Here is a 15,483-nt window from a genome sequence, read left to right as displayed (position 1 = left end):
GTAGTTGTGTTCTGTTATACTTTGTGGTATTTTGTGCCATTGCGGTCCCTGTTAGGTAATATTTTCAATTGAATATACCCCAAATATTCATTTCTTTTAATGTATACTCGTACAATAATTTTCACGATAACACAATGCCTAGATATGTCAATGAGTCTTCAGAAATAAAAAATAAAGTCATTAGACAACAAAGAAATATCATTTTTTATCGGGTCCATGTTTTGTTCACTTATAGTCGTAACTGTCTCCCACTTCTGTTTATTATTCTGACGGACCTCGGGGAACTTCGTAGAATTTCTCTGATGGACCTCGGGGAACTTCGTAGAATTTCTCAATCGATAGATTTAATATAGAAGACAGTTTGAACTTTCAGTACTTTTTACTTACGCATGTTACGTATTCTTTCTATAAATATGTTAATATGTAGAGTGTAAATTGAAAAACAACAAAGCGTCTGTTAGCAAGCAGAATCATGTAAACCGCAGACCATGTCTGGTTAATCAAGTGTAAAATGATGAAACAAACGAACGACAAATCGTGATCTTAACATGTATAACACACAATAGTAATAGGTAGGGAATTTCTAGGAATAACTCTTTGGTACATAAACATGATAAATAAGATTTGTCTCTGTTGTCTCGATCAACTTATCATTAACACACAATAGTTAAAGGTATATATAGGGAATGTGTAGGAATAACTTTTTGGTACGTAAATAAAATTTGTCTATGTTGTCTCGATCAACTTATCATCACATACACTAGTAATAGGTAGGCAATTTGTAGGAATAACTCTTTGGTACATAAACATGATAAATAAGATTTGTCTCTGTTGTCTCGATCAACTTATCATAAGACACAATAGTAATAGGAAGGGGAATTTGTAGGAATAACTCTTTAAATAAAATTTGTCTCTGTTGTCTCGATCAACTTATCATAAGACACAATAGTAATAGGTAGGGAATGTGTAGGAATAACTCTTTGGTACATAAACATGATAAATAAGATTTGTGTCTGTTGTCTCGATCAACTTATCATAAGACACAATAGTAATAGGTAGGGAATGTGTAGGAATAACTCTTTGGTACATAAACATGATAAATAAGATTTGTCTCTGTTGTCTCGATCAACTTATCATAAGACACAATAGTAATAGGTAGGGAATTTGTAGGAATAACTCTTTGGTACATAAACATGATGTGTCTCTGTTGTCTCGATGAACTTATATTTGCATGATAATTTAACTGAGTAGAAGCAATACCAAAAACAGCCATCACATGTTTAAAGAATAATCAAACCAATTCATCGGACGAAACACAAAGCGGCGGGGCATTCCTTTTATCTGATACAAGACATGCTAGAGATGTTTTTTTTATTATCTCTACATGCCATTTCGGGATTAAGTTGTATGCTTTTTACTTGAATATTGGTTTGCATAATTTTGAAGGGTAATTTGTCAATGTTAAATTACTTCATCATAATTATACGAAAAGTTATGGTTTATACAGGTTATGAAGTTATTATTATCCTTGTCTTCGGGAGAAGCCGTTTTGCATATCTAGTTGAAACATGATATGGAGTAAATATAATCATCTTTGTCCTCGGGAGAAGCTGTCTTTCATACCTGGTTTTAACAGGATATGAAGTTAATAATTATCTTTGTCCTTGAGAGAAGCTGTCTGCCATACCTGGTTTAAACAGGATATTCTTGGGAGCAGCTTTCTCTTATACCTGGTTTAAACAGGATATGGGGCTACAAATATAATAATTATCCTTGACCACGGGAGAAGCTGTCTTGCATACCTGGTTAAACAGGATATGAAGTTAATAATTATCTTTCTCTTTGGGAGAAGCTGTCTGACATACCAGTTTTAAGCAGGGTACCGAAGTAATAATTCGATCATTGTTCCTGAGAGCATCCGTCGGTCATAATTTGCATGGATTTAACAGGATATGGAGCTACCAATTTAAGGGATAGTTATTGGTAAGCGTATTGTTGATATCCTTATGTTCATGCTGAGCAATGCCATTAAATGGGACGGTATGATATTAATGTCCAGGTCTATGAAAATAAGGAATGCTTTTATGACCGTTTTATGGTCCAGGACTATGAAGTAACTGAAATGTTATATGACCGTATTAAGGTCCGTACTATGAGGTTAATTGGACGTTATGTGACTGTTATCATGTTCAAAACTATGAAGTTACTGACATATTATGTGACCGTAATAAGGTCCACATCTATCAGGTAACTGAAATATTATGAGCCGTAATAAGATCCACAACTATGAGGTTACTGAAATGCTATGTGACCGTAATATAGTCCACACCTTTCAAGTAACTGAAATATTATGTGACCTTAATAAGATCCACAACTATGAATTTACTGAAATGCTATGTGACCGTAATAAGGTCAACACCTATTAAGTTACCGAAATGTTATGTGACCGTAATAAGGTCAACATCTATTAAGTTACCGAAATGCTATGTGACAGTAATAAGGTCTACACCTATTTAGTTACTGAAATGCTATGTGACCGTAATAAGGTCAACACCTATTAAGTTACTGAAATGCTATGTGACAGTAATAAGGTCCACACCTATTTAGTTATTGAAATGTTATGCGACCGTAATAAGGTCCATACCCAACTAGGTACTTTTAAAATATTATGTGACCGTAATAAGGCCAAAACCTACTTAGTTACTCAAATGTTATGTGACAGTAATAAGGTCTACACCTATTTAGTTACTGAAATGTTATGTGACAGTAATAAGGCCAACACCTATTTAGTTACTGAAATGTTATGTGACCGTAATAAGGTCCAGATCTATTTAGTTACTGAAATGTTATGTAACCGTAATAAGATCCACACCTATTTAGTTACCGAAATGTTATGTGACCGTAATAAGGTTCACACCCATGAAGGTACTTAAATATTAAGTGACCGTAATAAGGTCCACACCTATTTAGTTACTGAAATGTTATGTGACCGTAATAAGATCCTATCCTATTTAGTTACTGAAATGTTATGAGACCGTTATAAGGTCCACAACTATTTAGTTACTGAAATGTTATGTGACCGTGATAAGGTCCATACCTATTTAGTTATTAAAATGTTATGACGCGTAATAAGGTCCACACCCATGAAGGTACTTAAATATTAAGTGACCCTAATAAGGCCAACACCTATTTAGTTACTGAAATGTTATGTAACCGTAATAAGATCCAATCCTATTTAGTTACTGAAATGTTATGTGACCGTTATAAGGTCCACACCTATTTAGTTACTGAAATGTTATGTGACCGTAATAAGGTCCATACCTATTGAGTTACTAAAATGTTATGAGGCTGTAATAAGGTTCACACCAATGAAGGTACCTTAATATTAAGTGACCGTAATAAGGCCAGCACCCATTTAGTTACTGAAATGTTATGTGACCGTAATAAGGTCCACAACCATAAAGGTACATAACTATTATGTGACCGTAATAAGGCTAACACCTATTAAGTTACTGAAATGCTATGTGACAGTAATAAGGTCCACACCTATTTAGTTATTGAAATGCTATGCGACCGTAATAAGGTCCATACCCAACTAGGTACTTTTAAAATATTATGTGACCGTAATAAGGCCAAAACCTACTTAGTTACTAAAATGTTATGTGACAGTAATAAGGTCTACACCTATTTAGTTACTGAAATGTTATGTGACAGTAATAAGGCCAACACCTATTTAGTTACTGAAATGTTATGTGACCGTAATAAGGTCCAGATCTATTTAGTTACTGAAATGTTATGTGACCGTAATAAGATCCACACCTATTTAGTTACTGAAATGTTATGTGACCGTTATAAGGTCCACACCTATTTAGTTACTGAAATGTTATGTGACCGTTATAAGGTCCATACCTATTTAGTTACTAAAATGTTATGTGACTGTAATAAGATCCAATCCTATTTAGTTACTGAAATGTTATGTGACCGTTATAAGGTCCACACCTATTTAGTTACTGAAATGTTATGTGACCGTAATAAGGTTCACACCTATTTAGTTACTAAAATGTTATGTGACCGTAATAAGACCCAATCCTATTTAGTTACTGAAATGTTATGTGACCGTTATAAGGTCCACACCTATTTATTTACTGAAATGTTATGTGACCGTAATAAGGTCCATACCTATTTAGTTACTAAAATGTTATGAGGCCGTAATAAGGTCCACACCCATGAAGGTACTTAAATATTAAGTGACCCTAATAAGGCCAATACCTATTTAGTTACTGAAATGCTATGTGACCGTCATAAGGTCCACACCTATTTAGTTACTGAAATGTTATGTGACCGTAATAAGGTCCACACATATTTAGTTACTGAAATGTTATGTGACCGTAATAAGATCCACAACTATTTAGTAACTTAAATGCTATGTGACCGTGATAAGGTCTTCACATATTTAGTTACTGAAATGCTATGTGACCGTCATAAGGTCCACACCTATTTAGTTACTGAAATGCTATGTGACCGTAATAAGGTCCACACCTATTTAGTTACTGAAATGTTGTGTGGCCGTAATAAGGTCCACACCCATGAAGGAACTTAAATATTATGTGACCGTAATTAAGTCCACACCCATGAAGGTGCTTAAATATTATGTGACCGTAATAAGGGTCAGGCCTATGAAGAGACTTGGTAATAATGTGACCTTTATAAGGTCCACACTTATGAAATTATTCAAATGTTATTTAACCGTAATAAGGTCCACACTTATGAAATTACTTAAATGTAATGTGACCGTAATAAGGCAAGTGGCTTTAAAAATCATATAACATTTTATTATGTTTATATTGATAGCTATTGAAGAGCATAGCATTTTATAAATCACTAGAAAACCGTTCAAGCTTGCATATCTATTAACTTGGAATTTTACTTTTTTAATTTGTGTTATTGGAAAAATCTTGAACCGAATTTTAGTTTATTTTACAATTAAATACTATTTACAATGTAACTCCAATTCTGGTATATCTTAGTCTCTACAACATGCTCCATAAGTAAGTGAACGATCATTGTAATAGTCCTCAATGTATACAACATGCTCCATAAGTAAGTAAGCGATCATTGTAATAGTCCTAAATGTATACAACATGCTCCATAAGTAAGTGAGCGATCATTGTAATAGTCCTCAATGTATACAACATGCTCCATAAGTAAGTAAGCGATCATTGTAATAGTCCTCAATGTATACAACATGCTCCATAAGTAAGTGAGCGATCATTGTAATAGTCCTCAATGTATACAACATGCTCTATAAGTAAGTGAGCGATCATTGTAATAGTCCTCAATGTATACAACATGCTCCATAAGTAAGTGAGCGATCATTGTAATAGTCCTAAATGTATACAACATGCTCCATAAGTAAGTGAGCGATCATTGTAATAGTCCTCAATGTATACAACATGCTCCATAAGTAAGTGACCGATCATTGTAATAGTCCTCAATGTATACAACATGCTCCATAAGTAAGTGAGCGATCATTGTAATAGTCCTCAATGTATACAACGTGCTCCATAAGTAAGTGAGCGATCATTGTAATAGTCCTCAATGTATACAACATGCTCCATAAGTAAGTGAACGATCATTGTAATAGTCCTCAATGTATACAACATGCTCCATAAGTAAGTGAGCGATCATTGTAATAGTCCTCAATGTATACAACATGCTCCATAAGTAAGTGAGCGATCATTGTAATAGTCCTCAATGTATACAACATGCTCCATAAGTAAGTGAGCGATCATTGTAATAGTCCTAAATGTATACAACATTCTCCATAAGTAAAGGAGCGATCATTGTAATAGTCCTAAATGTATGCAACATGCTCCATAAGTAAGTGAGCGATCATTGTAATAGTCCTCAATGTATACAACATTCTCCATAAGTAAGTGAACGATCATTGTAATAGTCCTAAATGTATACAACATGCTCCATAAGTAAGTTAGTGATCATTGTAATAGTCCTCAATGTATACAACATGCACCATAAGTAAGTGAGCGATCATTGTAATAGTCCTCAATGTATGCAACATGCTCCATAAGTAAGTGAGCGATCATTGTAATAGTCCTAAATGTATACAACATTCTCCATAAGTAAGTAAGCGATCATTGTAATAGTCCGCAATGTATACAACATGCTACATAAGTAAGTGAGCGATCATTGTAATAGTCCTAAATGTATACAACATGCTCCATAAGTAAGTGAGCGATCATTGTAAAAGTCCTAAATGTATACAACATGCTCCATAAGTAAGTGAGCGATCATTGTAAAAGTCCTAAAGGTATACAACATTCTCCATAAGTAAGTGAGCGATCATTGTAATAGTCCTCAATGTATACAACATGCTCCATAAGTAAGTGTCAGAGCGATCATTGTAATAGTCCGAAATGTATACAATATTCTCCATAAGTAAGTGAGCGATCATTGTAAAAGTCCTAAATGTATACAACATGCTCCATAAGTAAGTGAGCGATCATTGTAATAGTCCTAAATGTATACAACATGCTCCATAGGTAAGTGAGCGATCATTGTTATAGTCCTAAATGTATACAACATAGTAAACTTTCAGGAATAACAAATAATATGAATAATAAAGAAAACCTTGATGGATGAAAAATGTTCGGCATGCAATGTATCAACCTACTGAATAACACCTCTATAATTGATCTTAAACAAATTAAGACAGATTTGTTAAAGATTTAATATATACCTTTATTCAAACTAAACTTTATATGTTTTAACGAAAGCACGTGTTTTATAGGTTTTTTTTATAGTAAACATTGTCAACCTGTATCACATTTGTATATAATATATAGTGGTAATTATATATCCATGATATACTTTTAACGCACAAGTTTTTGGTTTTTTTAAGTTGAAACATATTTTAACAACGATGCAATGATATGCTGTTCCTATTTGTAATTTCCAGAATCGCCTAGTAAATAAAAAAACACAAAGACGTTCACTTTGAATAAAAAACGCGTCTATAAAAACGTTGGTAATTTGAATATCTTTATTAATTGCAATCTTTAAGTCCGGGAGAACATGATTTATTTGACAGTTAAAAACAAGTGTTGAACTGCCTATCAGTAATTGTATCGTTTTAAAAATAAGGAGATGTGGTATGATTTTCAATGAGATATATATATGTCGCTATACACCAAATTTCAAATGAAGTGGATGTAATCAATTATATAGACCACAGTGCGACCTTCAGCAATGAAAAATATCCTATCGTATAGTCGGCTAAAAACATGAAAAAATGAAACAATACCAACAAGAAAAGTTAAACCAACGGGTTAAACTTTAACTGAGCAATTTAAATAAAGACAATAGACATAAAGCACTGAAATAAGAGTACTCGTAGTTACTCAAATATAGTTCAAAGACAATACATACATTAGATAAAGCATGTTCCCCCCTACATAACTTTCAATCAGTAAATATCTAACAAGTTTGGGGTGGACGTCACACTCAGTCTAAAAAACGCAGACTAGCGCATTTTTTTTTTTGGTACTTAGTATCAGTTTAATCAGTTTGTGCCCTTATTTTAAGCGCTCAGTATTATTTTTGCTAATTGTGGAAGGTTATACGATGATTTTCAAAATGGTTTTCACACAGGCACTTGTCTCCGATAAAAAAAAAATCCTAATACCTCAATATAACACAGTATATATATAGGATTTTTTTTTTCGGAGACAAGTGTCTGTGGGTTTTCAGCCGGTTTTATCATTGAAAATACTTCCGCATGTCGGTTTTTTCCGGCCGTTGACAGATAGTTTATCCTCATAAAAACCAAAGACAAAGGTTACAGAGTTAAAAATAAAATATGAAAATAAAAATGCATTTAGAATGCATAAAATTTGTGAATACTTGTCTTTTCACACCATATCTCCTTATCTTCGGGTGGATACTCGTCTCATTTAGAATTACACCACATCTCTTATTTTCTGGCGGATATTTTCTTTGACAATTGTGTCTCGTCCAATTTTTACACGATGTTCATGATATCCTGCATTTCATAAATACCTGCATCAATTATGTTCAGTTGTTTATTAAATAAAGGTCACATATTTTATTGTGACTACTAGTACCACTTTGCGGTACAATCTTCTGGTGTCCGTTAATGAAATAGTGTAACACGAGCAGAATTTGTCAATTTATTTGTGTTGTGTACAGGTTAACCTCATGCAATATCTTTATGTAACGGAACTGTAGTTACATGTATTTCAAAAATGTTACTGTACATAGATCATATAAAATTGAGAATTGAAATAGGGAATGTTTCAAAGAGACAACAATCCCACCAAAGAGTAAAAAAATCATCCGAAGGCTACTAATGGGTCTTCAACATAAGAACATTCAGTCACTGGAGGCGGACTTCAGCTAGGCCCTTAACAAAAATGTGTACTACTTTAGTGAAAATGAACGTCATTATATACTCCTAAATTATAACTTGTTACAGTAATGAGTTTTTTTGTATATTTTTCATAAATCAAAATTATAATAATCAATTTACCAATTATGTTCGTTTTTACCGTTTTTACCGTCTTCAAAATAAAATTAATAGTATACATTATTTTGCTACAATAAATTATTTGAAGGGATATTCAACTATACTGTTTATTTAGATATTATTGTAGCGGCGATTTTTACTACTGTTTATTTCAATATGATTATAACTACTGTTTATTTTAATATTTTTAAAGGGGAAATTTAACTACTGTTTATTTTAATATTATTATAGTAGATATTTATCTACTGTTTATTTTAATATTATTATAACTACTGTTTATTTTAATATTATTATAACTACTGTTTATTTTAATATTTTTAAAGGGGATATTTATCTACTGTTTATTTTAATATTATTATAACTACTGTTTATTTCAATATTTTTAAAGGGTATATTTATCTACTGTTTATTTTAATATTATTATAAGGGATATTTACCTACTGTTTATTTTATAATATTATTATAGGGGAAATTTACCGACTGTTTCTTTTAATGAGATCCGTTTTCGCCAAAAATGCATATTTTTGCGCCATAACTTTTTCTCTCCAATGCTACGTTTGCGCCACTTGTTTCAAAATTACATGGTATCATTTGCGCCATAAATAGAATATGCGATTGCCCCAATTAGAAGAAATATGACTTCCCTCCTCCTTTATTCGGACTTGGAACCGGCAGTTTACACGGAAAATGTTGCTGCATGGGTTCTTCGTAATTTAAATCTCTTTTGGCATACCGTGTACTAAATATTCAAGAAAGCAATACGTTTTCTTCTCTCTCTGTACACGGACTGTCTAGTGCATTTTAAATAATTTCTCTCCAGATGCTCATCTTCATGGTGAAATATCTACGAACGTAGGATACTTTTAAAGCCAAAAATAAGAATAAATATTAATCATTTATATTTATGATAGATATGTGTACAGGTAAATCAGCGCAAATGAGTACCGAATATTGGCGCAATTGATACATTTGGAAAACAAAATTTGGCGCAAATGATACCCACGAAAAACAATAATTGTCGCAAAAGGACTGCTGCCATTTTGATATTATTATAGGCCGGGATATTTTACCTACTGTTTATTTTAATATTATTATAGGGATATTTACCTACTGTTTATTTTAATATTATTATAGGGGATATTTACCTACTGTTTATTTGTAATATTATTGTACGGGATATTTACCTACTGTTTATTTTAATATTATTGTACGGGATATTTACCTACTGTTTATTTTAATATTATGATAGGGGATATTTACCTACTGTTTATTTTAATATTATTGTACGGGATATTTACCTACTATTTATTTTAATATTATTGTACGGGATATTTACCTACTATTTATTTTAATATTATTGTACGGGATATTTACCTACTATTTATTTTAATATTATTGTACGGGATATTTACCTACTGTTTATTTTAATATTATGATAGGGGATATTTACCTAATGTTTATTTTAATATTATTATAGGGGATATTTACCTACTGTTTATTTTAATATTATTGTAGACATAAAATGAATTACAATTCATTACAACCATGTCACATACTCTCTTTCTTTATGCAGGAACTTACAACAAATTGATTTATTAATAGTTAGAATGCCTGAAGCCATAACTATAGTGTCACATACAACACACAATACTCTTCCTATAGGTAGGACATTATAGGAGATAGTAATGGTAACACTAAATTTATTTTCATATTCCAATCTTTTCTTACTGTTTCGCTAACTGGTCTTTTATAATTTCAGTGGCGGATCTAGAATTTTTCATACGGGGGGCACTGACTGCCTAAGTTGGGGCACGCTCCGGGCATGCTTCAGTGATTCCTTATATAAACCATTTTTTTCTAGAAAACGGGGGGGGAGGGGGCAGGGCCTGTCCCCCGCCCTCCCCCTAAATCCGTCTCTGAATGTGTTATGTACTGTAACACTAAAAGGGTCGGTTAGTTTTTTAAGTGAGTGACAATTATTCTATTCTATATTTAGGTCGGCAACAATAAATGGGATATATATTTATATTCTAAAAAGTTCTTATCCTAATAAACTTTGTCGTTTGTTGCTATATATCATATTTGTTTTCGTTCATTGTTTTGTCCAATAATCTTGTCGTAATTTTTCTCGTTTGACCTGTTATAAATTTGTTATTCTGTGGCCTTTTACAATCGACTATGCGGTTTGAGTCTTGCTTATTGTTGAAGGCAGTACGTTGACCTATAGTTGTTAACTTCAATAACATTGAGTCTCTGTTGGAGAGTTGTCTCAATGGCAATCATACCACATCTACATATCTCTATACCGTGACTTCAGTATCATTCTAAGATATCTGACGGAAAGTTTTCCCAATGGCAATCATATCATATCTTCTTGGTCTCTGGTGGGGAGTTGTCTCATTGGCAATCGTATCACATCTTCTTGGTCCATGGTGGGGAGTTTTTTCATTGGTAATCATACCACATCTTCTTGGTCTCTGGTGTGTGTGGGGGAGGGGTAGTCGTATTGGCAATCGTACCACATCTCCTTGGTCTATGATGGGAGTTGTCTCATTGGCAATCGTACCACATCTTCTTGGTCCATGGTGGGGAGTTTTCTCATTGGCAATCATACCACATCTTCTTGGTCTCTGGTGTGTGTGTGGGGGGGGGGGGGGTAGTTTCATGGCAATCGTACCACATCTTCTTGGTCTATGGTGGGGAGTTGTCTCATGCCAATCATACCTTATCTTCTTAGTGTTTGGTTGGGGATTGTCTCATTGACAATCATACCACATCTCTTTATTATTATACTGTGACTACCAAGTCATTTGTTTCTGGTGGGAAGTTATGTTATTGGCTACCAGACAAAATCCCAAATTATCAATCTAAAAGAAGTTACAGTTACTATAAGCTTATTCAAGGCATTATTGGACTTATATAATACAAAAATACCGGTAATATGGCCATGATGTAAATACATAAATACCGGTAATATAGCCATGATGTAAATACATAAATACCGGTAATATAGCCATGGTGTACTAAAGTGATGATACTTCCGAGACTCTATATGCGTGAATATATAACATGAAAATATTGTTTCTTTCAAGAAAATTATGTCATGTATGTTTTAATTTATTTAATTACACACTGAATCATTTCCACATCTTAAACAAATGATTAATATCCAGGATTGGAAGGAAAGAAGAAAAAGTTGATAAGGTCGACAAGCTATCAGGTACAATGACGGGTCATATGTCATCACTAAATGTTTACGTGACATGCACATTAATATCAAAATAAATCAGATCATGTATTATTCGCCTTTTTAATTGTCTTGTTTATCTAGGACTTCAGGGATACATGTTTTGTTTCTTTAAATTATACACTGAATGAAAAAGAGAAATTAAAACAAATAACTTAAATGACCCTTAGTTTTTTAAATGCTTTAAGACATTGAGATAATTTCTAAACTAAACATTCGTGGAATTTAATAATAATCAAATCAAATCAATCAAATCAAATATTTTTTTATAATAATGATAATAATAATAAAAATAATAATAATAATAATAATAATAATAATAATAATAATAATAATAATAATAATAATAATAATAATAATAAAAATAATAATAATAATAATAATAATAATAATGATAATGATAATGATAATGATAATGATAATAATAATAATAATAATAATCATAATCATTATCATAATTATAATAATAATAATAATAATAATAATCATAATCATAATATTCATAATGATAATAACGAGATTTAAATGTACTACAGTTAATTGTTGATTAATTGTATGCAGTTACTGTAAACTGTGAAACGAATATTCCTCCAATGAAGGACAACCTCCAATGATGATTTCTTTTTTAAAATACATATAAGTTAATTTTTATAGTGACTAGTTTGTTTATTAGATGTTATGAATATATCTCAAAAATATCAAATTTATTAAATGGGTAAATTGAAATATTTACCTTATCTATAATAATATATCTCGCTATAAAATATTACTTTTTTTATTTTTATTTTTATTATTAGATATTATTTTCATTATTATGTTGTTGTCTTAAATAAGAAATTGGCTGACTGTTAAGATTAAACACAAACTTGTCTGTGTAATTGGCTTAAGACTAACCACCTACCTGACTGTGTGGTTTACTAGAAGGTCACCCATATCGATCGCTTGTAAAGCAAGTTTCAGAGCGCCAACACTGGAAGACGCGTTTAATCCATGATATGTATTTTTTGGTGCCATCCAAGCGATTCTAAACTCTCGGCCATTTACATCCAACACACAAAGAACTAACAATAGTAACAGCAGAGAAATGTCTATAAAGATGTACATTGTGTTTAATGAAGTGGTTAGACAATGAAATCCACTGAGTCACCACTTTAAACTATATTTTGAACCATCACTTGAAATATATTCCAACTAAACTAAATATTTTCCATTAGTCTGTTTCTTTCTTTGACATATAAATTAAGATTTTTTTACAAAAAGAAAAACTTCCAAGAATACACTGACATCCATATTGTAAAAATTACAATATTGCTTCTGACGTCACCAGATACACCAATGAAAAGTTGCCTAACAAACAATACTTGAAGTTAATACATGCATCATTTAGACAGTTGGCTATTAAAATGTAAGTAAAAGACATGTTTACAGCGATAACTCATGACAGTTTGTATGTACTGACAATATATTAGGTAAAAAAACAGAAATGATGTAGAGGTGATGGTCTTTTTGCCACACTATTTCCACACCTGTATTTTATCATTTGTTATATATTTTTTTAATGTGAGTGCAATAAGTATTTATAGAAAGAATGAATAAAACAAATGTTAACAATATATTTCATGAAGTAGTCTGTACAGCGTATACAATATTTCTTTACACAGGTGAATCAACCACTATACCATATATATATATATATATACATGATATATATAATACAATAATAGTATGCATTCTATTGTCTATTGATTCAAACAGAAGCCAAACATTGTTAACTTTTATTCCTGAATAAAATTTTGATATTGGAATAATGAAATGTACAATATATTCGTTAGTTCGATGGGTCATTTGTGGTCATGGTATCCGTCTTTCTTGTTTGGCAATTTCAACCGTTCTTCTTATTTGGCAATGTTACCCGTTCTTCTTATTTGGCCATTGTAAAGTCAATAACAACAGACAGCATGTTTACTCTACAAACCAATGAACATCAGACAACATGTTTACTCTACAAACCAATGAACATCAGACAACACGTTTACTCTACAAACCAATAAACAACAGACAACACGTTTCCTCTACAAACCAATGAACAACAGACAACACGTTTCCTCTACAAACCAATGAACAACAGACAACACGTTTACTCTACAAACCAATGAACAACAGACAACATGTTTACTCTAAAAACTAATGAACAACAGACAGCATGTTTATTCTACAAACCAATGAACAACAGACAGCATGTTTACTCTACAAACCAATGAACAACAGACAACATGTTTACTCTACAAACTAATAAACAACAGACAGCATGTGTACTCTACAAACCAATGAACAACAGACAGCACGTTTACTCTACAAACTAATGAACAACAGACAGCATGTTTACTCTACAAACCAATGAACAACAGACAACATGTTTACTCTACAAACTAATGAACAACAGACAGCATGTTTACTCTACAAACCAATGAACAACAGACAACATGTTTACTCTAAAAACTAATGAACAACAGACAGCATGTTTACTCTACAAACCAATGAACAACAGACAGCACGTTTACTCTACAAACTAATGAACAACAGACAGCATGTTTACTCTACAAACCAATGAACAACAGACAACATGTTTACTCTACAAACTAATAAACAACAGACAGCATGTTTACTCTACAAACCAATGAACAACAGACAGCACGTGTACTCTACAAACTAATGAACAACAGACAGCACGTTTACTCTACAAACTAATGAACAACAGACAGCATGTTTACTCTACAAACCAATGAACAACAGACAACATGTTTACTCTACAAACCAATGAACAACAGACAGCATGTGTACTCTACAAACCAATGAACAACAGACAGCACGTTTACTCTACAAACTAATGAACAACAGACAGCATGTTTACTCTACAAACCAATGAACAACAGACAACATGTTTACTCTACAAACTAATGAACAACAGACAGCATGTTTACTCTACAAACCAATGAACAACAGACAGCACGTGTACTCTACAAACTAATGAACAACAGACAGCATGTTTACTCTACAAACCAATGAACAACAGACAACATGTTTACTCTACAAACTAATAAACAACAGACAGCATGTTTACTCTACAAACCAATGAACAACAGACAACACGTTTACTCTACAAACCAATGAACAACAGACATCATGTTTCCTCTACAAACCAATGAACAACAGACAGCATGTTTATTCTACAAACCAATGAACATCAGTCAGCATGTTTCCTCTACAAACTAATAAACAACAGACAACATGTTTACTCTACAAACCAATGAACAACAGACAGCATGTTTACTCTACAAACCAATGAACATCAGACAACATGTTTCCTCTACAAACCAATGAACATCAGACAGCATGTTTCCTCTACAAACTAATAAACAACAGACAGCATGTTTACTCTACAAACTAATAAACAACAGACAGCACGTTTACTCTACAAACCAATGAACATCAGACAACATGTTTCCTCTACAAACCAATGAACATCAGACAGCATGTTTACTCTACAAACCAATGAACAACAGACAACATGTTTACTCTACAAACCAATGAACAACTGACAACATGTTTACTCTACAAAACAATTAACAACATACAGCACGTTTACTCTACAAACCAATGAACATCAGACAAC

The 15,483-nt window shown here is 32.3% G+C and overlaps 1 protein-coding gene across 1 annotated transcript in view; it reads right to left on the bottom strand.

The window, feature by feature from the left end:
• Nucleotides 1-13,087, bottom strand: part of LOC143084055 (atrial natriuretic peptide receptor 1-like) — a 61,136-nt gene extending 48,049 nt beyond the window's left edge. The window contains exon 1 of the mRNA XM_076260469.1: nucleotides 12,712-13,087. Within this exon, the coding sequence (XP_076116584.1) occupies nucleotides 12,712-12,914 (203 nt within the window). The 5' untranslated portion in view covers nucleotides 12,915-13,087. The remainder of the gene's footprint in view (nucleotides 1-12,711) is intronic.
• Nucleotides 13,088-15,483: the final 2,396 nt, after the last annotated feature.

The sequence above is a fragment of the Mytilus galloprovincialis genome, chromosome 7, assembly GCF_965363235.1.
Source record: "Mytilus galloprovincialis chromosome 7, xbMytGall1.hap1.1, whole genome shotgun sequence".
NCBI classification, from domain to species: domain Eukaryota; kingdom Metazoa; phylum Mollusca; class Bivalvia; order Mytilida; family Mytilidae; genus Mytilus; species Mytilus galloprovincialis.
Note: the sequence above shows the minus strand (reverse complement) of the source record. Positions and strands in the feature narration are given on the sequence as shown.